At 41.8% G+C, this 25,835-nt stretch overlaps 1 protein-coding gene across 2 annotated transcripts in view; it reads right to left on the bottom strand.

The window, feature by feature from the left end:
- Positions 1 to 349: 349 nt before the first annotated feature.
- slc30a6 (solute carrier family 30 member 6) overlaps positions 350 to 25,835 on the bottom strand; it is a 38,570-nt gene continuing 13,084 nt past the window's right edge. Inside the window, exons 5-15 of one of the 2 annotated variants that reach the window (XM_027024977.3) lie at positions 19,462 to 19,504; positions 19,273 to 19,338; positions 10,962 to 11,042; positions 10,343 to 10,378; positions 9,878 to 9,972; positions 7,673 to 7,721; positions 4,848 to 4,967; positions 3,969 to 4,071; positions 3,805 to 3,852; positions 3,572 to 3,640; positions 350 to 3,058 (exon numbers count right to left, since the gene is read on the bottom strand). In XM_027024977.3, coding sequence (XP_026880778.2) covers positions 2,492 to 3,058; positions 3,572 to 3,640; positions 3,805 to 3,852; positions 3,969 to 4,071; positions 4,848 to 4,967; positions 7,673 to 7,721; positions 9,878 to 9,972; positions 10,343 to 10,378; positions 10,962 to 11,042; positions 19,273 to 19,338; positions 19,462 to 19,504 — 1,277 coding nt within the window. In that variant the 3' untranslated portion in view covers positions 350 to 2,491. Of the gene's footprint in view, positions 3,059 to 3,571; positions 3,641 to 3,804; positions 3,853 to 3,968; positions 4,072 to 4,847; positions 4,968 to 7,672; positions 7,722 to 9,877; positions 9,973 to 10,342; positions 10,379 to 10,961; positions 11,043 to 11,348; positions 14,444 to 19,272; positions 19,339 to 19,461; positions 19,505 to 25,835 lie in introns of those variants that run through there. The other variant, XM_081714516.1, reaches the window with a different exon arrangement.

The following is a 25,835-nucleotide window of genomic DNA, read 5'->3' as shown; positions in this document are numbered from 1 at the left end:
ACAGGACTGAGTTCAGAGATGCCCACTGTGAGCACCCTTTGCTTAGTACAAGAATAAGGTAGGCTTAGGTGCTTTTGTAAATTGCAATGGCATAAGATTGAGGAAAAAATTTCCTTCTTCTTTGTAGATGATTGGGGTGGGGAGGGGTTAAGTATCTTATTGAAACAGGTAAGTTGAACATGAGTAATATGAGCGTACATCAAAAGGTTGTTACTGGGAGCTTCTTGGGTTCAGTCAATAACCAACCACCTGAGATCATCTTTTTAAAGTATGGCTTTAAGGGATCTAAGTCAGTTGTACGATCACATTCTTGAGCACCTTGGTTTGCAGTACTTCTCTATAGACACCGTTTCTTTTCAAGAAAGTTTAATTCATTGTTAATGACGGCCATCATATCCACACAGCACTTTATGATGCCGACATGGCAAAGCAGGGACTATACAGCATTTCTCCAAGTGGTATGGTTGAGTATGGGCAACTCAGTTTTGAGCTCAGTTACTGAGAATGCACTTACATTTTTTAGCCCAGTTACCTTGGGACCAAATCAGAAAAAGATACAGTTGCATTTTAGTCCTGGTTCACTTGGTGTTCACACTGATATACTTACAATTGACTAAAAAAGATGCAAACAAAACTCATTTGGCTATAGTGATATCCACATCAGACAGAATTTGGGAGTTATACTTTGTGACAATAGCTACAACAATGTTAACTAAACTTTGAAACGATGCTCTATGCCACCAGAAACCTTACGAAAAGCTGGTAATATGTGCACTCACTTGCTCTAATGAACCACACTAACAGAGCAACCGAAACAGGATTTATTTTAATCAAACCAAAGCTTGCCAATCCAAACCACTTGAAGTATCAAAATGACACCACCATCATCAGTAACAACCCTTTCCCTTCCCCACGAGGAATCTGCCGCAGGGTCCCAGAAGACTGGCAAGTAAACTGTTCTCTGCAACCAGTCAACTCAAGACGCTGGGAGAGGAACAGCATGCCAAATCATGCGCCAACATGCTTTGATGAACAGAGGAAAGAAGCTGGTATGGTGCATCAATAGCACACTTACGGGGGGTGTTGTGACATGACGTCCATCAACACTCAGTGTTGATGTGTCCATGTTAAGGTCCCAGTTAATGAAAAAAACTACTCTTAAATACAGTGAGAAAATCTACACTAAAATGAAACAGCTGTGTAACCCTCATTTGCGTCTGCCAAATGTCCATATAAAGCATTAGCGTAATGTTGGGGTGACCGAACAAGAAGAGCACTGTCATTGTGCAGAAACTACACATCAATTGTCAAGGTATTTTTCGACAAGGTTATCTTCTTTACACCACTTACCCTTTGCTGTGCCAATATAACTGATGACAGTTCAATTTTGTACCAATTCTTGCTGGAAGCTAGAAAGACAAGGAATAAACAAAGCCCAAAAACAAATCATTTGCCAAAAAAAAAAAAAAAAAAAAAAAAAGATGTCTCAATACTAGTTTATATACTTTGGCTACATCACCACCATGAATTTAGACACATGGCAAAACATTAGTGCTCATATTCTAAAAATGAATCAAGCAATAATGGAACTGCTCAGTATTGAATAATATAATGTTTTGCTCAAGATTAACTGCAGGGAAAAACCTTGTAAATTGACTAAGTGTTCTTTTGAATTACATTAAACACTGTCTTCAATTCTTGCCCTTGTTTGGTCAAATGCAATACTGTATAATATATACTAGTAAACCTATAAATAACATTGACATTCACTTGAGTTCTGCATCAGCTCATAGCATCAGAAGCAACATACCGTTGAAAATAATGGCCTTGAACAATGCAAAAATAAACACCACACAACAACAGATTAATTTTAGGTTTGGTCTTACTTTAAACACTGTAATGGAAGTAGTCTACTATTTTTCATGCTTGTGTAGTTGCAGAGTTCACTATTACTAATAATAATATCCTCTCACACCAGTCTCTAGTTAGGTTACCCAACATTTTAATACATGAGAATTTGAATGTATTCACTGTTTTCAATTCAATGCTTGTTTTTTTTTGTTTTTTTGACATGGCCTTTTCCAAACATTCAGAGCAGACAATAAATCATACCCTGTGAAATACATGACCCTTGCTCAAATCATACAACATTTTGTGAGCACAAAATTAACCAGATTAACTTTCTGAGGAATTCAAAAGTTACTATACAAAAATCTTGGGCCACTTTAACAGTGCTCTTATAATAAAGACAGTGGAAAACAGCAAATTTCATATAGTTCCAATATGTCTGTAGTCTGCTTAACAGTATAAAAAAAGAGAGAGAGAGAACAGAAATAGAAAATCCAGAGTCCATCCACTCATAGCCTTGGTCCTATTAAATAAATATATATATATATATTTATATATCCATTATAGTCATAATAGTCAACATCCTCTGAGGGTCAACGCAGCATTATGGACCACAAGGTAATTAATTGCTCTGATACTCGAATCAGGGCCTATATTGATTCATCTGTGAAGGTAGAGGATTGCTGCCATATCTCTGTGGAGCTGCACTGAATGAGGTCCTGTAGCCTTGGACAGAGGGCATCCTTGCCCCCATCCCTAATCCTACACCTAGCCCCAGGCCGCTGGCCGGCTGTGCAAAGCCCTGGCCAAGCATGCCTGCGTATGGCGAGGAGCCGTATGCTAGGCCCAGGCTGTAGGGCCTGTGTTGCTGGGTGCTGGAGAGCACCACAGGCTGGATGTTCCTGCCAGGAGTGTTGAAGGAGAACTCGGGCGGAGGGCTGCTGGGCTTGGACGGCGTGGAGGTGAGGGGCTCGGGCTCATCAGGATGCTTGGATAAGGGCGGACCCAGAAAACCAGACGGGCCGATGTAATCCGAGAGGCTGTGCGTGCCGGCCGGCAAGACGCTGCTCACCAGCAAGGGGCGGGACCAGTCGTCCTTGAAGATCTGAACGGTCAGCGTGGAGACAAGGGTGTGGAGGCGGTTGGTCACGTGGGCCAATACCATCTGCTCATTGGCATCCCTGCGAATGCGGACATGGACCGAACCGGCCTGAATACAAAACACAAGGTTAATGAGATCTCTTATGGAGGGTCTGCAACCCTCAGTTCTCTGCTGTCAACACTTCCTGCTCCTCTGTTTCAAAAACACCAAGTTTTCAAAAGATCCGATTGCCACATTTTTGTAAATGTGCTGATTTTCTACTTCAGTCACATTCTAAAAGGCAGGTAACTGGCTAAAGAGGTATGAGATCATACAGCAAGTCTGTGATTTTGTTTCCTTATATGTTGTTTGGAGTATTTAGAGTGCAGGGCAGATTAAACTTGCACCTCAGAGCCTCTGACCAGCAAGTGATCAATCACATCCAGAGCACTCCAGGACATGCTACACATCTCAGATAGTGGGTCAAACTCTGTGATTCTGATTTATTTGATGCTTGGATGCAGCAGTTTATTAGTACACCACAGGAAAATCCAAGCAATAAAGTGTATATGCTATTATAGAACCAGTGGCTAAATATATTTAAGGGGTCCTAAAGAGCATAAACAAATGACAATAACTCACCAGAGCGCCAAAGCCTATAGTCCAGAAATGTTCATTCCGGACTTCCAAAACTCCGTCCAATGTGGACACCTAGAAAAAAGGTAATAAAATATCCATTATGCAAATACTTTAAGTCATCGGGGCAAAGCATTTTAGAATTGAACTTTTAGACAAGCATATAAGAGTCAGTGCTACATTTAGCATTCATGAAGTTTAAGTTTCCTTTTCCCTTCTTGTAAGCACTTGAAGCTCACCTCTCTGAGCAGTTTGTCAAGCTGGCCGATGACATGGGAAGGTGTGGTCTGAAGGGTACACAAAACGGCAAAAGGTCCCACAACTGGTCTTGTACTGACACTTCATTTTGAACTAAAATGTTGTGTCCATAAGGCTTTACAGTAAGTGTATCGTGGGTGTATACCTGTAGCAGGACCTTTCCACTGTACACACTCATGGGGTACATGGTGCCGAAGGTCATAAGGGCGATGGCCATGGCGGAAGCAGTGTCCACTGCATTGTAGTTGCTGCGGGAACACACAGAACCCCATGTGATGATCTGCATACTCCACTAAAGGAACACTACAGTGTTCTTTCAACCAAAGCTCTATCTATTAAAATGTGCTGCGAAAGATCATTTATCATATACAACAACTACGACATGCCTAAGGGCACTTCTTGAGAGAGAGACCAAAAACTGCCCTTAGACTTCCATTACGTATTTCAAGTCAACAGTTTTGTTTGCTTTTCTAATTAGGGGAAAACACATTACAATTACTGTCTAACCAAATATATGATACAAAGGCGAGGTGGATAATCCAAAATGTTGGAATATTCCTTCCAAAAATAGCCAGTGGGACTAGTTGAGGATGACAATGATGCATTCCTCAGTTGAAAAAAAGAGCCAAGCGCTTGACTGTCAAATACTTGAACAAAAAAAAAGAAAGAAAAGAAAAGAAAAAAATTGCAGCAAGCATTCCAGCTACATCAGTCATTATGCCGATCTGATTTGGACACAGAGCTAAACCACGTTTATGGTATGCTGTATCCCCTGGAATACTCCTGAAGATGCTCCAATTCCACTCCACTGCATTTAATGATACTCTTGGCAGTTAGTGGATATGAGATGGTCCTCTGTCTCACTTTTTCCCTTTGATTTATTCAGACATGATCCTATTTATTTGCTGGTTCACAGTAATTGCTTGTCAATTTATGTAGCAGCATTTACCCCAAATAGAGGGATTAACCAGTCACTTGAAATTGTCATACCAAAAAAAGACATGAAAAAGTCTGAGGCACTTACTTGATCTCAATAAGCATGTAGGTGATTCCAAGAGCAAAGGCTCCAGCCAGATTGATCAGGACGAAAGGGTTCATTCGGGGCAAGAGAAAACTGCTCAGTGCTGGGATGATCCCACACAGACTGCAACACACACACAGACACACACACAGAGATGATCACATAGAAGCAGTATAAATAAATAAATAAATAAATAAATAAAGTATTCAGTATGAAAACACAGGCAAATTAGCCAGAAGCTGTATGTGTGTTCTCTGTATAGAGGATTCTGACAGAGTGGAAGGTAGCATTCCCTTACATGTCATCCTTCTTCAAGATTAGGTTATAAGTAATAATTTCTGTGAGGACAGGAGGTCAAATCGATCACCTTTCTGGTTGGTCCACACACAATTCATGGGAACACAGGCTGTTATTTTGTGTGTAGGGAACTCAGTGTCTCTTTTTGCTTTCTGAACAGAATATTTGGACTAACTGCTCAAGTCTGCCTACAATTAGAAGACAGTCCAACAGTGGTTAAAGGTCCGCAACACTGATGCTTTATAAAGCAGAAAGAAATCTGATTTTGGTCAGGGGAAGGAGAAACTGAAAGCAAAAAAAAAAAAAGGGCGGGAGGGGAGTTTTAGACAGACTGCACACCCACACACCCACCCACCCCCACACACCCAAGACAGCCTGCACGCACGCACACACACAAGAAAGCCTGCATACGAACATGCACGCATGCGTCAGCCTGCATACGCGCACACAGCCGCCAGTCAGCCTGCATACCGACACACACACACCTGCCAGTTAGCCTGCATACCGACACACACATACGCCAGTCAGCCTGGATACCAACACACAGACCAGTCAGCCTGCATATGCACGCACACACCCGCATACACACCTACACACCCCACCCACACACCCACCAGTCAGCATACGCAGATGCAGAGAGACAGGGGGTGTGAGAGAGAGAAACGGAGACAAAGAGAAAAGTGGAGAAAGAGGCCTGATCAATACATGACAGCAAGGTGGGGACAAACATTGGTGTGTTTGAAATAAAGTATATACTTGTTCCAGCTAAGAGTAAATACACTGGAATATTGTGCAGACTGGCCAAGCTACTATTCAACGGCAGCCTTGGACTCCTGTAACTAAATCACAGCACTGTGATTTGTAAAATGAAATTTTAAGTAAAGAAAATAAATAAATATCACTAAAATGTAGGAAGCCCATAGAATAGAAGCTTTTAATGAACCAAATACATACAAAAGTACTCATTTCACCTCACTAATACGAAAACATTTTAGGGAGAGACATGGCTATGAATGTTTAATATCAATAATCTGAAAATAATCGTTTTGATGCGCTTATATAAATTGAGTAGGAACAGCATAGTGATACTTTCCTGTCATCAAAGGCTGCGCATGCAGGTGCATGCACACGTGTTTATATCTCTGTGTGGTACAAATGCTTGGGTCCAAAAATTGGTATTTTTATTTGAAAAACTAAAAAGAGCAAAATTATTTACTTTTGGTTACTGAGGTTAAGATTTAATTCAGGTGTAGGTGTAGCATTAATTAGCTATTCACTGTTAATGGAAAATCCTCGCGTGCATGTTGACTGAACCCTTGCTTGTTTTAAGGGAGCACTGCATTTTTTAATCCTGGCTGCACTGGGCCAAAACATTTGGGGATTATGAAAAAATAAGCAAATACTTGACTTTATGCAGCCTAGCCCTAACCACAAACCTCAGATGAACCACCCTAAGCAATGCCAGGTTCATATAATGCTGGCCCCCATATACAAAGAGTGAGGCATAATTACTGAGAGACAGGCATAATTACTGTAGTTTCTTCCAAACACGGGCTGAGATGAGGGTACATTCTGTCCATAATAGTGGCCAAGAAATCATATCACCCATTGTATTATGGGTTAAAAATCGCAGAGGCATTCCTGCATAACTTCTGAGAACATGGGGACAGAGAAGACCTCAAATGGTGCAGCAAGAAACTCAACTTGTTTTGGAAAGTGGCACTTTCTTTGCAGGGGATACTGCATCGAGCATTACATCATACTGCTTCACAGACAGTCCATCTGATTTAGATTGTAACTGCAGTTTGAAATGTGAATGCATAGCAGAAATAGGCTCCACAAGAGCATCTAAAAGGCATCAGACAAAAGGCATCAAAAAGAGCATCAAAGCTAGTCATGGAGCTCAACTAAAGCGAGGAAGCTTTATCTCACTTTTCCACCAGTGCTGTCGACTTACATCCATCACAATGTCCACCTAAAGACTAAAAAGAAAAATTGTGTGGGGGAGAAGGAGAGGCTATTGGCCGCACGTTTCGAACAGATGAAAAGCTCTGTAGCCCTGTAGCCTATTGGACTGACGGCATAAACGATTCCGCCTTATCGCTGGTGGAGAGATGGGAACAGCATCGTGTCCAGGCAAGACCAGCCAGCTGATATATAGGCGAGGACAAAAGGGACCTGACCTCACGCCCGACGGGTCAAACAGCTCGGTGGTCACGGATGTCCACGGTAAACAAACCCTTTGACTGTAGCCCTATCCATGGTTCCATACGGCCAAGTGACTTAAGACCTGCTCATCTAAGCCTCATATTCATCAATTCCTTGCAAACTTATTGCATTCTCACTACTGCACTTTTTGCCCCCCTTTCTATTTTCAGCCGATCTTATTTGCATATCTCATGCTACAGTGTTCTGATGACGGTTTGCCTGGTTTGTTACTGCCAAATGTTAATGTTCCTGAGGGACGGTCCATTCGTGCATGATAGGTCAAGATCGATACAGGAGGATGACTGGATGAAAGAAGATCTTACCTTCGACTCAGGTCTGCAACGTGCTCCTGGAGCCAACTGGTGCTGGCGGCTGTTGGGAGACACAGATTACGTTGAGAATGCAGCCCCCCTCACAATGTCACAATGATTAAATGAGGTAACTGTACCCATTTTGCCATGTGATCAGACTAGGTTTGAGATTGAGGCACCCGCCCCAAGGGTGGGATAGCGCACACACGTACACGCACACACACTTCCATAAAAGAACATACATGATATACTTGCCACAAAGTGCCTTTCCCTCCACACTGTACTGATGTAGTGTAAACAAGCCAACAAAACTCTACACTCATAGGATTTGGAGTTACCTCATGTGAACCAGATGCTGCCCAGATTATAGCTCTGCTGGGGTAGCATTAGCATATCCAAGAAAGGCAGAATGTTGGAAATGTACGGAAACAAAACAGACATAAAATGGGCCTTCAAATTTAGTCTGGATTTGAGTCTACAGTATAATTTGTGGAGTTTTATGTTAATTTTTAAACCTAATTTTTGAAATGCAAAATCAAATCACAAAATTCACATTAGGTAAATCCAGTTTATACTGAATAAATACAAATTCAGATTGCTTTGACTGTTTCTATGCAAATGGCAGTAACACCTTTGTCATCCTAAAAAAATCTATTATCCATATTCAGCATCCTTAAACTGGTTCAAAGTAGGGACTGTATCTGGCAACCAGCAGCTGTTTGTTTGATGCAGTGGAAGCGAAGTAAGCTTCTCGTGAAGAAGTGATTGTACTCCACCCTGAAAAGAGAAGAGCTGTCCGGTAGAGCCCCATGGAATGTGGTGTAAGAATGACAGCTTTGAGGCTGCCACGGTAGGGGATTTAACTACGGAAAACTCCTCAGGCAACCTACAGGACAACAGGAATGTGGTACATCCTGAGCACATTTGTCATTTACAGTTTAACTGCCTACGTGCTAAATGATCAGAGAGCAGCTTGTGCAGATGGAGACTCTAAAGATTGCATATAGTTTGGTCACAGAGCTTTTTAGAGTGCACATACGTACTGTAAACTATATGACCTCCTCAGCAGTCCTTCACCCCAACCTCTACACTGTGGCTGAAGATGCAAGAGCAATACGCAATGTTTACTAACAGCACACGCACACATGTAAGACAAAATAGAGATGCTACAAATGGGTGAATCACAAACATTACTTGCGGCAGTGATGCCGCAAAACGATTGGTCACTGTAATTTCACTATATGATTGATGATTTGGGTTCATAATACTCCTGAACTGCAAAATCACCAGGCCAGTTGCCAGATTTCTGATCTTCTAATGTGAAAAGAAGGAAAGTGATGGTACAAGAGCATAGTAGAATTGCTCATCGGAAGTCAGCTCTTCCTCATCATTCAACCACATTCATTTTGATGCTAGACAGGGATCTTAGATCTGATCAAAAGTCCTACTCAAAGAGCTCTGGTTTGGAACATGGAGTGCCCTCTGCTGGATGAGAGGGGAATGAATAATTACACACACACACGGCCAAAAGTTTTGAGACTGACACAAAATTTAGCCTAAGAACACTTCCATGAATAAGGAATGGTATCAAAACATCCTCCAAGAGCAATTTCTCCCAACGATCCAGGAGCAATTTGGTGACGAACAATGCTTTTTTCCAGCATGACGGTGCACCATGTCACAAGGAAAAAGTGATAACCAAGTGGCTCGGTGTACAAAACATTGACATTTTGGTTCCATGGCCAGGAAACTCCCCAGATCTCAATCCCATTGAGAACCTGCGGTCAAGCCTCAAAAAGAGGGTGGACAAACAAAAACACAGAAACTGTAATCAACTCCAAGCACTAATTAGGCAAGAATGGGTTGCTGTCAGTCAAGATTTTACCCATAAACTGATATCCAGCATGCCAAGGTGAATTGCAGAAGTCTTAAATAAGGGTCAACACTATAAATATTAAGGTCTTTGGTTAAACTGGATGCATTCGTCAATAAACAGTTTTAAAAACTTTTTTAAAAAAGTTAAAAAAAAATTAAAAATTAAAAAAAAATGCTAATAGTTGTACTTCACTATACCATATAAACATCTGACAAAAGGATCTAAATAAACAGTGATTTGTAGTCATCATGTAGATTATGTAGTTATTTCTTTGTTGAAATAATTGTCTTGTAAAGACTCATGTTTTTCTAGGGAGAAATAAGTGGATCTTCCAAGCCTACCTTCCGAGACGTAGACAAAGGGCTTGTTCTTGACCGAAAGCAGAGTCAACAGGTTAAAAAACAGAGCCACAAAGGTCCCAACTAAAAGGCGGCCCCTAGGGGAAACATACCCATAACATTTCATTAAAAAAGAAGTAAAGAAGAATTGGAAGATAATTACATCAAACAGATCATTGTAAGTGCAATCCAACATTTAGTATTTTCTAAATGTATGGTATGATTATCAGGGGTCTTAACACAATTGGTCCAGGCCAGATGTTGACAAGTATCTCTTGTTTGGGAGACATGAGCATTATAACCTGTGTTTTGGATTTGGAGGAATGTGGCATGATTAGCTGAAAATCTTATTTGAGGAGCAGGGGTACTGAGCACTGTGGATGGCTTTGAGCCCAAGCTCATTGTTTCACACACTGCCTGGCGCTGGTGCTCTGTGCGTGCGTGCTCAACAGTTTTAAGCAAGCTTACGTGTGCACCTCCGGCTGCTCCATGAAGCGTTCCACGCTGCAAAAGAGAGAAGACAACAATGAAAATAACAAAGGATTAATGACCACAAGGCAAAGCAATGTTCTTGGTGGCACAGGAGAGCAAATTTAACTCCAGAATGGTTTTTGAAAGCCAGGAAGTAGGATGAAGCCACAGTAAGACTACCTTCCCGGTCAAATTATGGAGCAGTTAAAATGGGTGCGCTAATGCTCACAAACATAAATCTCTCACCTCATTTATGTACAAGCAAAATAGAGCAATATTATTTATATTTAGAACCTTGACAATTCCCTTGATAATCTTGAAACCTTGATAATCACTACCATGACTCTGCAACTTTCTGAAAGTGAAACCTGATCTTTGTAATGTAGCTTCAATTACATACACTTAGAGGCTGGAGTTACAAATAGTTGGAGGCTCCCTTGCTCGCATTACTGCTCCAAGAGGGCCTTGTCATCCTGGGCAGTGACCGGCAGGAACACCCCACTACGTGCCTTGACCCAAGACCAGAGCAACATTGCCACAGCTCTGAAACCTTCAGGCTCTCCGGCCTGGGTGTCTGGGGCAGAAAGGAAGCAGGGTGGAAGTGTGAGCAGCTCACCTTTCCTTCAGAATGAACAGGGCTCCCAGTTGGACCAATACGGTGGAGGCGAAGACTGACAGAACCTCGAACCTGTCAAAACTGAGGACAGACAACGCATGTAAAACAAAGAAGCACGCAAGCGCATCTAACTGAAAGCAATACATTATATTATAATATATTATTCTGTATTACAATACATACACAACGTGCATGAGGTATTAATTTTTATTTTTTTTTTTACATTTAATTGAAGGTGGCAATAGTCAATCAATAAATTTAAAGGAAAACAATACCCAGCCCGAAAAAACTAAAGAGCAAAACATGAGCCTTTTTAAAAAAATACCCTTTGATATGCAATCTCTAAAACAGTGCAGACCCTTGTCATTTGACCTTAACAGAACTAACCAGGTTCACTGATCTCAAACAACCAACCAACCACAGCAGGCAGCAGCAATGAAAACCCCATTCCGGCCCAGCAGGCAGTAAGCAACAGTTTGGCCCTCCTGCTCGGCGACGCAATCAATAACAAAGCAGGGCGGTGTCTGGCAGCTCTGCCCCTCTTCTGAAGCTGTCCGGTCACATAAGGCCACTGGACAGCCGTCTGGGACAAAAGGACAGACGGTTTGTTGAGCGGACAGAGTGAGGTTAAGGCGGTCGAGCCGCTCCGCTGAGCAGTCTGCCGGTTGGTGGGGTGACACTCTGCATTTCACCAGAAGTGCAGAGGACCCCAAAATGGCACAGGGGGGAAAAGTGTTTTTAAAAAAAGCACTTGGGGACTTGGGGTGGCCTGTCTTTCCACACCAGGGAGCATGTGATGGGCAGAATTTGTCATCTGAGTACTACAGACAAACTGCAGACCAATTTTTTTTGCTTGTTAGTTTTTTTCCCCCCCAAGTCAAATGGTTTGGAATGGCACTTCTTGACAGAGAGAGAAAAGACAGGCTACTGACCAGGCTTATGTCTCTTCGCTTATACTGGTTGATCTGAGACTATAGATCACAACATTTTGCTAGACAGACTCAAACACGCTTTTGGGGTTAGTGAAATCTTATCTAGCTGGTCGCTACCAGTTTGTTAACATAAATGGAGACATCTCAGCATACAACAAGGTTAGCTATGGTGTCCCACAAGGATCTGTTCTAGGGCCTTTGCTTTTTTCCTATGCTATCTCTATGTGACATTATACTTAAACACTGTGCTAGGTTCCACTGCTATGCTGATAATACGCAGCTATATGTCTCAGCCAAACCAGAGGACATACATCATCTTAGCATTATTGACGAATGCATAAAGGATGTCAGACACTGGATGTTGAGGTACTTTCTCTCACTTATTCCTGACAAAACAGAGGTACTTCTATTAGGCCCAGAGACAGCTAGGTCTTTACTCTCCAATTACTCAATAAACCACAATGGTCTCTCAATCACATCTTCTCTAACAGTTAAAGATCTCGGATTTACTATTGATCCTAGTCTCTCATTATAAGCTCAGGTAAATGATATTTCTAGAAATGCCTTTATCCAACTTAGGACGAGTTCAAAGATTAGGAACACGCTCTCCTCACATGATGCAGAAAAGCTAATCTATGCATTTATTACTTCAGGATTAGACTACTGTAATGATACAGCCAGATAGTAAGGCATTAAGTGCCTAAACAAGCTCCAGCTAGCTCAAAATGCAGCAGCCAGAGTTCTTAGTAGAACTAGAAAATTTGGTGACATCACTCCTATCTTAGCTGCTTTACATTGGCTCACAGTAAAAATTTCATATTGATTATAAAATACTTTTAATAACCTACAAACCACAGTACCTTAGAGAACTCTTAGTGCATTACAATCCACCATGTCTGCTTAGCTCAAAAGGTGCAGGCTCTTTACTAGTATCAAGAATAAGAAAATCTACCACAGGGGGCAGAGGCTTTTCCTATAAAGCTCCTAAACTATTTAAAAACCTTCCAGTAAATGTTTGAGACTCAGACAGTTTCAATATTTAAGGCTAGGCTGAAAACATATCTGTACAGTCAGGCATTTTATTAACTACTTCTCATTATGTAAAGTAAGGGTCCATGGGCATTGTGTGTTATTGTAAACTGGGATTTTATGATGCTGTCACTTCACCCCTCTTTTGTCACACAAGTTTGTTGACTGAGAGCGGCAGAGTGCTGATGTTCCAGGGTTCCCTCATGCCTGTGTTTCCTTCTGGCCTGTTCCTTTTAGCTGTACTGCCATAGCTAGATCTGGTGGTTTCTGATGGTTTCAGTACTATCTGGAGGGACAGTCCTATCAGGTGACATGGAGAGGATCCACATCCAAACCATGTAGACTCTCCACTGGTGTTCCACAGGGCTCAGTATTAGTCCCTCTTCTCTTCTCTCGTTTTCTTGGTGATCCAATATCTTAGTGATCCAATACCACTGCTATGCACATGACACTCAATTATTTCTCTTTTCCACTCTCTGACACACAGGTCTCCAGACATATCTCAGCATGATTGACTGACATTGTGTCATGGATGACAGCCCACTACTTGAAGCTCAACCCCAGTAAAACAGAGCTTCGGAACATCCCAGGTACCATGACCTCACAGTTTCCTTAGAAAATGCCCTGGTATCACCATCTGAAGCTGCCCGAAGCCTGGGCATAACTGGACAACCAGTTTGTGTTCTCAACTCATGTTTCAAATCCAACCCGGTCTTGCAGATTCCTCCTTTGTAACATACAAAGGATTCGACCCTTTCTTTTGCAGGAAGCTACCCAGGTGCTTGTGCAGTCTCTTGTGATCTCAAAGCTAGCCTACAGCAACTCGCTACTTGCTGGTCTTCCTCCAAGACCCATCAGACCTCTACAACTTGTCCAGAATGCAGCAGCACGACTGGTCTTCAATCTTCCGAAGTTCACATGTTACTCTGCTGCTGTGCTCCCTTCATTGGCTTCCAGTAGCTGCACGCATCAGATTTAAAACCTTGATGCTTGCCTACAAAGCCAAAGATGGACCAGCTCCTTCATACATGAGGTCAAAGCTTGATGTGTACCTCGGTTACTTCTGTGCTTCAAGTCTAATGGAAGACAAGCATCGAGTCTATTCTCTGTCCTGGCTCCCAGATGATGGAATGAACTTCCATTTGCTGTCTGGACAGCAGAGTCCCTTGCAGTCTTCAAACGCAGACTGAAGACCCATCTATTGGCGAAATATTTAAATGACCACCGAACATGCTCCTATATTGACTGACTAAATTAGTACTTATTGTTCTGCATTGTTTATTACACTGATGTTGTCTAACAAACTCTAGTACTTAGTTTACTGCACTGTTTAGAGCATCTGTTAAATGCCGTAAATGTAGATCTGCCAGAGTCAATCTTTGCACATTATAATTGCCTAATTTATACACTCTCATACCTGTACATGCCTAATAATCTATTCTCTCTTTTGCCCAGGTACACCTACCCCTAATGTCATGTTATTACTGAGCCTCATCTCATCTCAGCTGCCATGGCTCCTCCCACCACTCCCGATGCACCATGCTCAAGCCCGCAACGAATCTGCATCTTAGTCAACAGCTTCTCCTTCGCCCATAACGGATGTTCTCTTGCAGGATGGGTTTCGGACATGTGCACACCATCGGGACAAGACTAGGACCTCTAGAGAGCTGGACTAGACATTAATTGTTATTTTTTATTTTCTGTTTATTTTCTTGTTATTATTGTGATGACTGTTGTCAGCCTGAGGAGGATGGGACACCCTTTGAGTCTTGGTTCCTCTCAAGGTTTCTTCCTTGTGCTCTAGGAAGGTTTTCTATGCCACTGTCACCCTTGGCTCGCTCACTGGGCTTGGACTTTGACATCTGTAAAGCTGCTTTGTGACAACATCTCTTGTAAAAAGTGCTATACAAAAAATGTTTTATTTGATTTGAAGACTGAATGAGAATAATGTGTCGTAAGAGAAACCCAGAAAGCAAGAGTGGGTGAGAATTACACACCGACCCACACACACACATGCATGTTAGGCAGTCCATTGCAAGTGAAAATGACTGTGCTTTCAATTTAAACAGAGAGAAATTAAGATGGTATCTGCTGTTTATGGTGACTGCTGACATCAACGCCACTGTAGATGACTAAGTCCAATATTGAAGTTGCAAAATTTACCACAGCTGGAGCATCACATGCCTAATCTAATAAGGTTATGTGTGCTGCATAAAATGCCTTAAGTTTTACTTTAAGGGTTTTTTTTCTGGGAAATGGTGACACATCCTTACATTTTCTGCCAAGAAGTTCTTTTCCCTTAAGTAATCCCTGAAAACTTAAGTGTTGCATAAAGTACATTAACTATCAGTTCTCTTAGGATACATTAAGGGTAGAAAAAATTCCCCTAGGATTAAACTCATTAACTGATTAACACAGGCCTGTTAAAACAGCTTATATTTTTTTAATAATCATGTATCCTACATTTGAGATATACCTAGTGCTTTAATTTTACTTTAGGCCAGTGTCCAACATGACATGTTTTTGTTGACCCCTTGTATATTTTTACCGGCCTGGGAGAACAAATTTTTATTTTCTAATTTATTAATTACATATACACTACATTGCCAAAAGTATTTGCTCATCTGCCTTTGCACACATATGAACTTGAGTGACATCCCAATCTTAATCCATAGGGTTTAATATAATGTCGGCCCACCCTTTGCAGCTATAATGGCTTCAACTCTTCTGGGAAGACTTTCCACAAGGTTTAGGAGTGTGTTTATGGGAATTTTTTACAATTCTTCCAGAAGAACATTTGTGAGGTCAGACACTGATGTTGGACGAGAAGGCCTGGCTCGCAGTCTCCACTCCAGTTCATCCCAATGGTGTTCTTTCGGGTTGAGGCCAGGACTCTGTGCACGCCAGTCAAATTCTTCCACACCAAACTCCCTCATCCATGTCTTTATGGACCTTGCTTTGTACACTGGTGTGCAATCATGCGGGAACAGGAAGGGGCTATCCTAAAACTTTTCCCACAAAGTTGGGAATGAAATTGTCACTCCAGAGAACAAGTCTCCACTGCTCTGGAGTCCAGTGGCAGTGTGCTTTACACCACTGCATTGCCTTGCGCTTGGTGATGTAAGGCTTAGATGCAGATGCTTGACCATGGAAACCTATTTCATGATGCTGTCTACACACTGTGAGACCTCTGCACACTATGTGCCTCAGCATCCGCTGACCCCGCTCTTTCATTTTACATGGCCTGTCACTTTGTGGCTGAGTTGCTGTCATCCCCAATCGCTTCCATTTTGTTATAATACCACTGACAGTTGACTGTGGAATATTTAGTAGTGAGGAAATTTCACAACTGGATTTGTTGCACAGGTGGCATCCTATCACAGTACAATGCTGGAATTCACTTAGCACCCGAGAGTGACCCATTCTTTCACAAATGTTTGTAGAAGCAGTCCGCATGTCTAGGTGCTTGGTTTTAGACACCTGTGGCCATGGACGTGATTGGAACACCTGAATTCAATTATTTGTATGGGTGAGTGAATATTTTTGGCAATATAGTTGTACAAATTGATGTGTATTTGTTGTAATCTCAGGAAATCCTATGAGCAATGCATTACAGTAGACATTGATAAAAAACAAACAAAAACTTAAAGCATGGATCAAGCATGGCACGTTCTACTGATGATTCTATGACACAGAGAGAGCCTCACGCCAAAACAGACATTACTTTCATCTTAGTGAGAGAATGAAGCAAAACACTGTCTCCTGAAGTTCAGTGGTTACCACTCAGCCATTAAGGTAGGCTAATAGCTTAGCATCGCCAACATAATGTGTTTATTTTAAACTCTAAGAAACAGAAGTCTGTGTTTCAGACAGTAGAAGTCTGTGTTTGAGTCAAATACATGTGCTCTGGTGCATAACTGTTTCGTTAAGAGTTGTTGCTGCTACAGACCAGTTGCTCCTTGTTTTACGGGTTCAAATTCTTCTGAAAAACGTTGTAGATTGTGTCTTACTTCTGATTGGCTCCTGTCTACGTAGAACTAGCTAAGCTTTTCTTAATACTTTTGCTAGACTGTCTTCTGAATTTACTCATTTTTCACAACACAGACAAATTCTCTCAATTTAGATTTTTTGGAGATATATGGAAGGCATCAAGGAGTCTGATTTGCGGGCAGTGGTAGCTCAGTGGTTAAGGTACTTGACTTGTAATTGGAAGGTTACTGGTTTAACCCTCAGCTGCTCAAGTTGTATTCAGTCATAATTGTAAGTCACTTTGGATAAAAGCATCAGCTTAATGCCATAACATGTAAATGACAGCGATATACTGTCCATAGGGCAGTGCTGAAACACAGGCAGGTTGCACCTTTTTGTTAATAAGATGGTTGCCTACCAAAACAATTGAAACAAGGTTACGCAAGCTTCAATATCAGCACTAATTAAGTAGGTGGAAGATAAAATGCAAAGATGGACTACATTGAGAGCAGTACCTTCAATATTAAATGTCAGAGGGTGGAAACCTTTCTTGGATAATGACCTCTGTCTTTGGCGTATTGATTCAAAGACCCAGAGAGTGATACACACCAGAGAGAATATCCAGGGCTTGTAGCGTAGCAGTATGATTCCAAGACAAAAAAGCACAGTCATCTGCGTATTTCAGCTTTTGTAGACAACAGAGGTCTTCGATTTACTTGGAGGCAGTGGATGCTGAACAAGTTCCCATCAAGCTGAAACTGAATCTGTACTTTGACCTCTTTCTTGAGAGAGCTGTGACGCAGGAGTGTGACTGCTGCCAAAAAACATACAACCAAGCCCTCCTGCCTCTCCGCATCTTTCAGAGGACAGGATGCAGACTGTTGACCCCCCCCCCCCCCCCAAAACAAGTACTTGGACTTGCTTACCACTGTAGAACTGCTTGAGCAGACTGAGAAATTGAGAAGTCCCCAACAAACAAACAAACAAACAAACAAACAAGCAAACTGACAGACAGACAGAGACACACACAAACAGAAAGCGACAAGCTGCCACACACAGGTCCACCGAGCACTTCGGGACCAAGTCACGCTGAAAGCACCCTGTGCCATCAACACACCGTGAGCCATTAGGAAGGAGAGGGTGACCCTCCAGCAAAGGGCACACTGTCCCTCACAGACCTACATCACACATGGGCCTCAACCTGCGTCAACAAATTCTCCCTGCAGCAACTGACCTGGTCTCACACTAACACATCTGCTGCACTGTCAGCAACATGCACCTTAAACATACAATGTAGAATGGAGAATGCTAAATAACACAACAATTAAAGAAATTACTCAAATTAATACAAAAAAAAAAAAACAACCTCCTGATACCCTAAGAGAAATGTCAGGCTTCTAAAGGTTATTAGTGTGCTTGACTCAGAGAATGAAATCAAGATTATGTCATCTTAGACTTACTACAATATCATGGTTTCCCCAAGCCAAAACTCAATCCATCCAAAATACATTTAACTACACTAAAACCAATGTTACAACATTACATTTAAACAAACTATTTCAGACTTTAAAGGGATACGAGTGTCAATCAGAAACAAACAGGGAGGAAGATGAGGCCACTCTAGTGAGTGACAAAGGGTGTCAGAATGAGGAAAGGGGAAGGTGGATGGGAGCGTGCGAAGCAGGCCAGGACAGGATGTCTCAGACAGACTTTGGGGAGTCCCTAATGAGGCCTTTCACATAGAGGGGGCAGAAATAGCAAAGTAAACACTTCATACAACAGTGCTAAGGTTCCAAATGTGCTGGCACCGGCACTCTTCAAACATAGGTGAGAACCAACAAGAACCTAATCATTAGGGCAGAATTTAATATGCAATAGTAACTGTGTTAATTATGTCCTAATACAATTATCAAGGAACCTATTCAAAAACAAAACGAAACAAAAACAAACAAAAAAACCTAATCATACTGTCAAAACGGCATTTATTAGCATACTATGCTAGCTCAATATGACAATATCTTATTTGTTTTTTTCCCCCTCCTGGTCTTTCTTGCAGTGAGAAAGAATTGTTGTACTCTGTTTCTCATAGCGTTTTATGTGGCACTACTGTTTTTCTGTTATGTGGCCAAAAGACCAAACATATTAATATGTATGTATCAGGAAGATGTCTTCAAATATTGCGATACCACATCAACCACCTCTATGCCTAAGCCATCTAGTCATACTACATGCCCAAGAGGCTGCTGAATCACTGCATTAAAGATTAAACTATGAGAGAAGCTGGGCTCGGGTTAAACAATCCATGGTCCTCTAACACTGGGCAAAATGAACAACTGTACAAAGGACATGCAGTAGTACATAAAGCAAATGACTGAACTTACCCAAATGAAAAGACCTGACTTGGCTTCTTCATGCTCACCCAGGAGCTTATTAGGCAGGTGATCAAACTATAATGGAAACAACAAGGGCACAAATTTCAAGGACTACCACAGTGAGATCCACAAAAAGAACTGATAAATCAGTCTTCAAAGAAAAGGCTTAAAAAGCTGAGAATATTAAAAGGTACTAACCTGAATAGATCAAAGATGGTTAGGTATGTGTATGCTGTTAAGGCTGTAATGGAAGGCATAAATGAATAACAGCGAAGGAATTACATACATAAAACAACCCCTGGCTTCGTACTGCAGTGATGCTGCTCTAACAACTGACAGCTGTATCATTAACAGACATTTGAATCAAATAAGTTGTCACATGGCAGTTAAACAGGAGTGAAAGTGAGTGAAAATTTTATAATAAACTGATTGTCATACACACTGTATACACACTACGCACATCCTCATATAGTCATACACCATTCACACCATCGTACTTCATACACTATACATTACACACTATAACATACAGCACAGACAAATATACATAAATTGTAAGCAGAGATGAGTGGATACATCAGTAGGTACTATGCAGTATGCAGTCAACCATTAAATATTACTGTTTGCTACTGTACAGGACAGTAGCATTAAAGTGTAGAATGATTATGGGTAAGGGAGGGAGGTTGCCAACAGTGAGTTCTCTGGGTGTTATTTAAGTGCAGGTTGCATATCAGGGATTGTGGTAGACAGCAGTACAGTTCCTATATAAGGTAGTAATACAGCCAGTCTGGATGCTCTCAACAGTACAGGTATAAAATGACCTGAGAATGTGGTGGTTCAAATCAAACCTTCTCAGTTTCCTGAAGCAGAAAGACCTCATACACATACTCATTACCACATTCAGCAAAGTCATTCCACTTGAAGTCTTCTGTAATGTGCATGGTGAGGAACCTGATGCTTCTGACCCTCTCTACATTAATCTCATTGTTGGTAATGTGTATGTTAATCTCTCCACCTTCCTGAAATCCACTGCTCCTTTGTCATTTGTTTGTTATTTTCTAGACGTCATCTTGTCATGGCATTGGTCTTTTCTCTATAGGCTGTCTCGTTATCTTCAGAGATTGTCACCTGCACATGTAGTGATTATAAAGTTCTGAGTGGCTGTGCAGTCTTGATTGTATAGCGATTGTAGGAGAGGACTGGGCATTCCACCCTGGGGTACTTCTGTACTGAGTGTCAGTAAAGAGGATGTGATGATGTCCATTCTTACCATGTGGAAAAGGCTAGACAAAGGAACTATGAAGACCCAAAGAAAGGAACTATGGCCAGCTTCTAGGAGACTATGACACTGAATGAAGATGATCCACAAAAGCTTCCTCAAGAAAGTGGCATTTCTGATTAATCTGGTTCACTGTCTGTGCACTCGCCAATGTTGTTCGAGGCTATTTGGAACATATTCCAGTCCATGTGATCGAATCAGCGCTGATACACTCTGATCATGACAGCTCCTTCCTGTTTCAGCTTCTGCCTATAGTCAGGCAGGAGCAAGATTGAAGAGTGAACTGATTTGCTAAACAGAAGTTGGGGGCAGGCTTTGTAATCAAGAGGGAGTAGTAGTGATCCAGTGTCCAGTACTTCTGTGTGCTAAGATAATGTGTTTAAAGTATTTGGGAGCTACTGTCTTAAGGTTTGTTAAACCCCTAACAATAAAGGTAGCCTCATGATACATAATTTTCTGCATTTTAATAACCTCATACAGTTTCTGTAGTGCCAGGTCATCAGCAGTTTGTGAGAGTATATACATAACGATGAAGACAACCTCTGTAAATTCTCTTGGGAACTACAAAACAAGACACTTCAAATTTGAGGTACAGAAAGGTCTGATGGAGTGTATATTGCTCTGATCTCATCAAGCATTGTGGATCAAAATAATTTATCCACTTTGTTTTTTTCCAGAAATTTGCCTTGTTCTGACCATCAAACCCCATGGGATCAATGGTAACTTCACAGGTAACTTCACTGACATCCAGGTTTCTGTGATGTAGATTATACAGCATTCTCTTGTCTCTTTAGGATGAGATCTGTGCCCTTAGTTCTCCGAGTTTGTCATCAAAGGTTTTTAAGGTTTTGTAATTCTGCAAACAGTATGCAGGAAAGTAAGGGGTAGGGTGCAGTGTGCGAGCGGTCTTAGCCTGTCCAGGATTCTGGTGCCCTGTACCTCTTCTGGGATCCATGTTGTTTTCTTGGCTGAAGGGACCAGATAAATGGACCTTCTTCAGTGTTCAAACAATGGATCTGCGTTGAGGGACTCGGGTTCATGGTTAGTGATAACTGATCAGATTTGTAGTGTTTGTCAGTCATAGACAGAGGTACTGACAGCATGCTTTTATTTGTATGCAGCATAGAAAAATCCAGATGATCCAATAAATCTTTTTTTTTTAGTTTTTAATGGCAAGTTGCCCATTCCTCTGCACACCTGTTTTGTGCACGATGGACATGAAAGAACAGATTTCTGACAAATTAGTGCCAATATGCTTGGGAGATGCCTTTTAGTGTGTTTTTTTTAGTCTGAGACAAAAGGTGATGTAAGCCTGGAGCCACCCACTCTGACTGCCGTGTGATGACTCGGCGAGGTGGCGCACACCCTAAAAAACAGAGACAAGCAGATGCCCCTACCACAGAGCCAAGGGGCCTACAAACCAGAGTACACACACAAATAATTATTGAGCCAGCCACAAACACCACAGACAGATGCAAGCAAACCAACAATGAAAATCACACACCAACAAAAAACACAGTTTGGATGTCCGGGATGTCTATCTCTCAGGTAAACTGAAAACACTTTTCAGCCTAAAGGGCAACTTTTCGTTTTCACCAGGGGGGGGAAAAAAAAAAAAAAAAGATGCGTCTGAGAGGCATCGAATAGCAATACAAAGAAACAAATCCCAGTGGAGGAGAACCAAACCCTTGTAGCATATTGTGAGCAGATTAAGGTCACTTGTGTATGTTTACAGATCTGATCAATGAGGATGAAAGGAGGAGGCATAGCAGTGGTAAACGAAGCCGGTCTCTGGGCCTGAATATTTAATAAACGTCTGCGGATCGCGAGCACCAAAACACGTCTAATCAGCCGCCCTCTTCACCCTCCCACCCCTCTCCCTTGCACTCCTGCGGGACCGGAGCTCCATTAGAAGGCATTAAGCGCCGCCTGGTTATTCAAAGTATAAGCATAAAGTTAAGGAGGCCCAGACCCGGTCGGTATCGGCGGCCCAGCGCGCGTATCGGTTTCCCGCTGCTCAGGCCGAGGGGTGAGATAGTCTCCTGACCGTGCGGTACTTTCGGTAAGGGCAGATTTGCAAACTGCGCCGCTCGGCTGTCATCGAGTTCTGCAACACAGTATCGAGCGATGGGAGGGGGGTGGGAGTACAGGGGTGGGGGTCGGCTCGGGTGTCTGTCGACGTGGCATATTAAAATAACAATAGATCGTCCCATATGTAAACCAAAATGCCTTATTGACCGACTACGCGGCAACACCTGGTGAGGGAAATGGGAGAACTAGAGAGGAAGCCGGGGGTTAGAGGGGAGTATAGGCCCAGCCCTGCTGACATAAGCTGCTCGAAGGGGTAAACTGAGACACCTTGTCGGGCGCAGACTCTGCTGCTTCCACAGCAAGAGCTCAAAGCCTGAAACACACTTATCATAGTGCATCGCTCACTGGGGCTGCAACAAGAGCAACATTTTAGCAGAGACACAACATATTACTGCCAGCTTGCATTTAGCAGGCCAAATACTTGGTTGCAGGAAGGAGTGGTACTCATGTTGCTATTTCACTGTGATCAATTGTGTCACAACATGCTTTTCCTAGCATATCATGGGTATCATCCATAATTCATCAATATTTCTGAAAAATTGACAAGTGAAGGTGCTAGACATAAGGTTTTTGCAGTGCTACTACCTGGAAAATAGTCCAGTAATGCAATACTGAAGACTTGCGAATACGTGTTTAAGTTAGCTAACACATTACAAACGTGGAGTTTGTGTAATTATGAAAACATTCTATAAAGTCTACAAATTCTATATTACATAACTGCTTTTAGTGTGTAGGGACTCATGCACTGACTTCTTTGTGATGGTCAAGAGTGAGCCGACATTGCAAGATGGTTATTAATTACTTGTACTACTGAATTATCAATATGCTATTGTTATTTTCTGTATGGTATTTAATACTGGGATACTATGCTTTGTATCATTATTGGAAGTCAGAATGCTGGTGTTATGTAGACATCACCCCAACACTGACCAATTGCATGGTACAAATATTGCTACAGAGGTTGCCCGATGTGCACAAAATACTGGATTGTTATAGTGTGACACATTGTAAAATTATATAATTATATTATTTCTCATGTAAATGCCGTGCTGCATGAGAACACTCACAGAACACTCATCTTGAATGTCTGGGATTGGTTCAGATTGTTAAGATATATGTGAAATAAATAAAATACTGCATTTTCAGTATTACAAAGGCCAATAATGTGACATACTGTGCAGCATAAACATAATTATGTGCCACGGAGTGGGTCCATATCTGCCCTGTACATAACATACAGCTGATATGGTGAGGTCACAACTCATTTTCTCCTTTACACCCTCCGACTTGTGGAATCCCCTGAGGTCTCCCCAAGTAAAGACCTTGGGATGCCACCAGCGAACTCCTGGAAAATGCCATCTGACAAGGCGTGCAACCTTGGGGTACTTCAACAGATAACCATCGTTCTCTCCTCATATTACTAATTTAATTGCAGTCACACAGATTCTCTCTCTACAACACATGAATCTCACTGTTTCTCTCCACCAGTCAGGTGCTTGTTCAGTGCTCGTCATCTTGACTTATGCAAACCCCCTCCTGGCTTATTTTCCCTTTGGTGCCATGAGTCTCCTGAAACTCATTCAGAGTCAGCTGTATGGCTTGCATTTAACCTCCCCAAGTGTCCCATGACACCCCTTTGATGTTTTCCCTCCACTGGCCCCTTGTAGTGGCTTGCATCAGATTTAACACTGATGCTTGCCTAGAGGGCTAAATCTGGACCAATTCTTGTGAACTTAAAACATTTTAACACTATTCTTTGCCACGGTCTCCTCATGCTCTCTGTGCAGCCAAGACATTATGTTGACTATGATGTATCAAGACTTCTCTGTCTTGTCACCCAGGTAGTGGAATGAATGCACCTCAGCTGCTCATACAGCTGAGATGCTAACTGTCTTCAAACCAAACTTTCACTGAGCATGAATATGCACTAAGCACAAATATACCATTTTAGATTTAGCCCTCTTCAAACTAACCAATTTATGGTAGCACAAAGATATGCAAGTCATTCTGGACAAGGATCTCTGCCAATATAGTAAACATAAATGCATAGCTAATTCTTACAATGCAAGATAACATTCTGTTTTTGCTGATACTGGTTATTCAGTGCATTCTTTCATCAGTCTCTGGTCACCATGAGAATGACTGGAGCAGATTGAGATGGACAAGCTGTAGAGTTCCAAGAGCGCAGGCCATCTCTGTGCGTAGCAACTTTTGATAAACAGGGGTGATGGCAGTCCTGAAAATGCTGGAGCATTAAGAGGTTGGTTTGAAATAATAATTAATAGGTTTGTGTAATGTGAGACCACAGATGGAAGAGGGAACACTAGACTTTAAGTAGGCTGTCAGTAATGAATAGAAGAGAGCAGACAACTCCCGCAGGAGCTTGTATCAATTTCCCGAGTCCTCAGGAGCTCACTTCCACATGACTATGGCCACATATTAATTGTCCAGTTTCAATTCATGCCTGATAAATTCTCATATGGAGTAAAGTTCTGAAACTTTGACATCAGTACGAATAGCCAGCATGAAAGCAACTTTGATAGGAATGTGATTCAAAGTGAATTAAGCAAATTAACGTTAATATATTAAACAAATATTCTCTAAATGCTGAATCTGAAGTTTCAGTACATTAGTGGAATGGCAGAGTAAAGTCCTTTTTGTTCTGCCTAATGAACTGATCGCGCAAGGTAAAGTGCCATAAGTCACCGTATTAGGGGATTCTGCTGGCTTCATCAATATGACAGAGGAAGACAACAGGTCTAGGGACACCTCAGTCTCTCAATCACATAATGCTGCAGCAGATAACATGACAACGTGGTGTCAGTTCTGGCTTGTGTGTGTGTACAAAACATAAATAAAACAACAACAAACCGACACACCCAAACATGCACAAAAGGATAATCACATGTGAAAAAGCCACATGCTGGCTTCCATTTAACCCAAACCAACCTATCAAAAGTCTCTCAACCAATCTAAATAAATATATAAATAGCTAAAGGAAAGAAGTAAAATTTTAATTAAAGAATTTTAATTAAAAAGTAATCTACAGATGTTGTACTTTCCTCTTGACCATATGTAACCAAGGTTGAAGGTAGCTACCCTACCAAGGACTCAATCCCAGGTCCAACAGGAGGTAAACATAAGCCCTGACCACTGGACCAAAGAGCCAGCTCCCTAGTATAGGAGCCAGAACACGCATTTA

Source organism: Electrophorus electricus, chromosome 5 (genome assembly GCF_041902795.1).
Source record: "Electrophorus electricus isolate QZ-2024a chromosome 5, ASM4190279v1, whole genome shotgun sequence".
NCBI classification, from domain to species: Eukaryota; Metazoa; Chordata; class Actinopteri; order Gymnotiformes; family Gymnotidae; genus Electrophorus; species Electrophorus electricus.
This window is presented reverse-complemented; position numbering and strand designations above follow the sequence as displayed.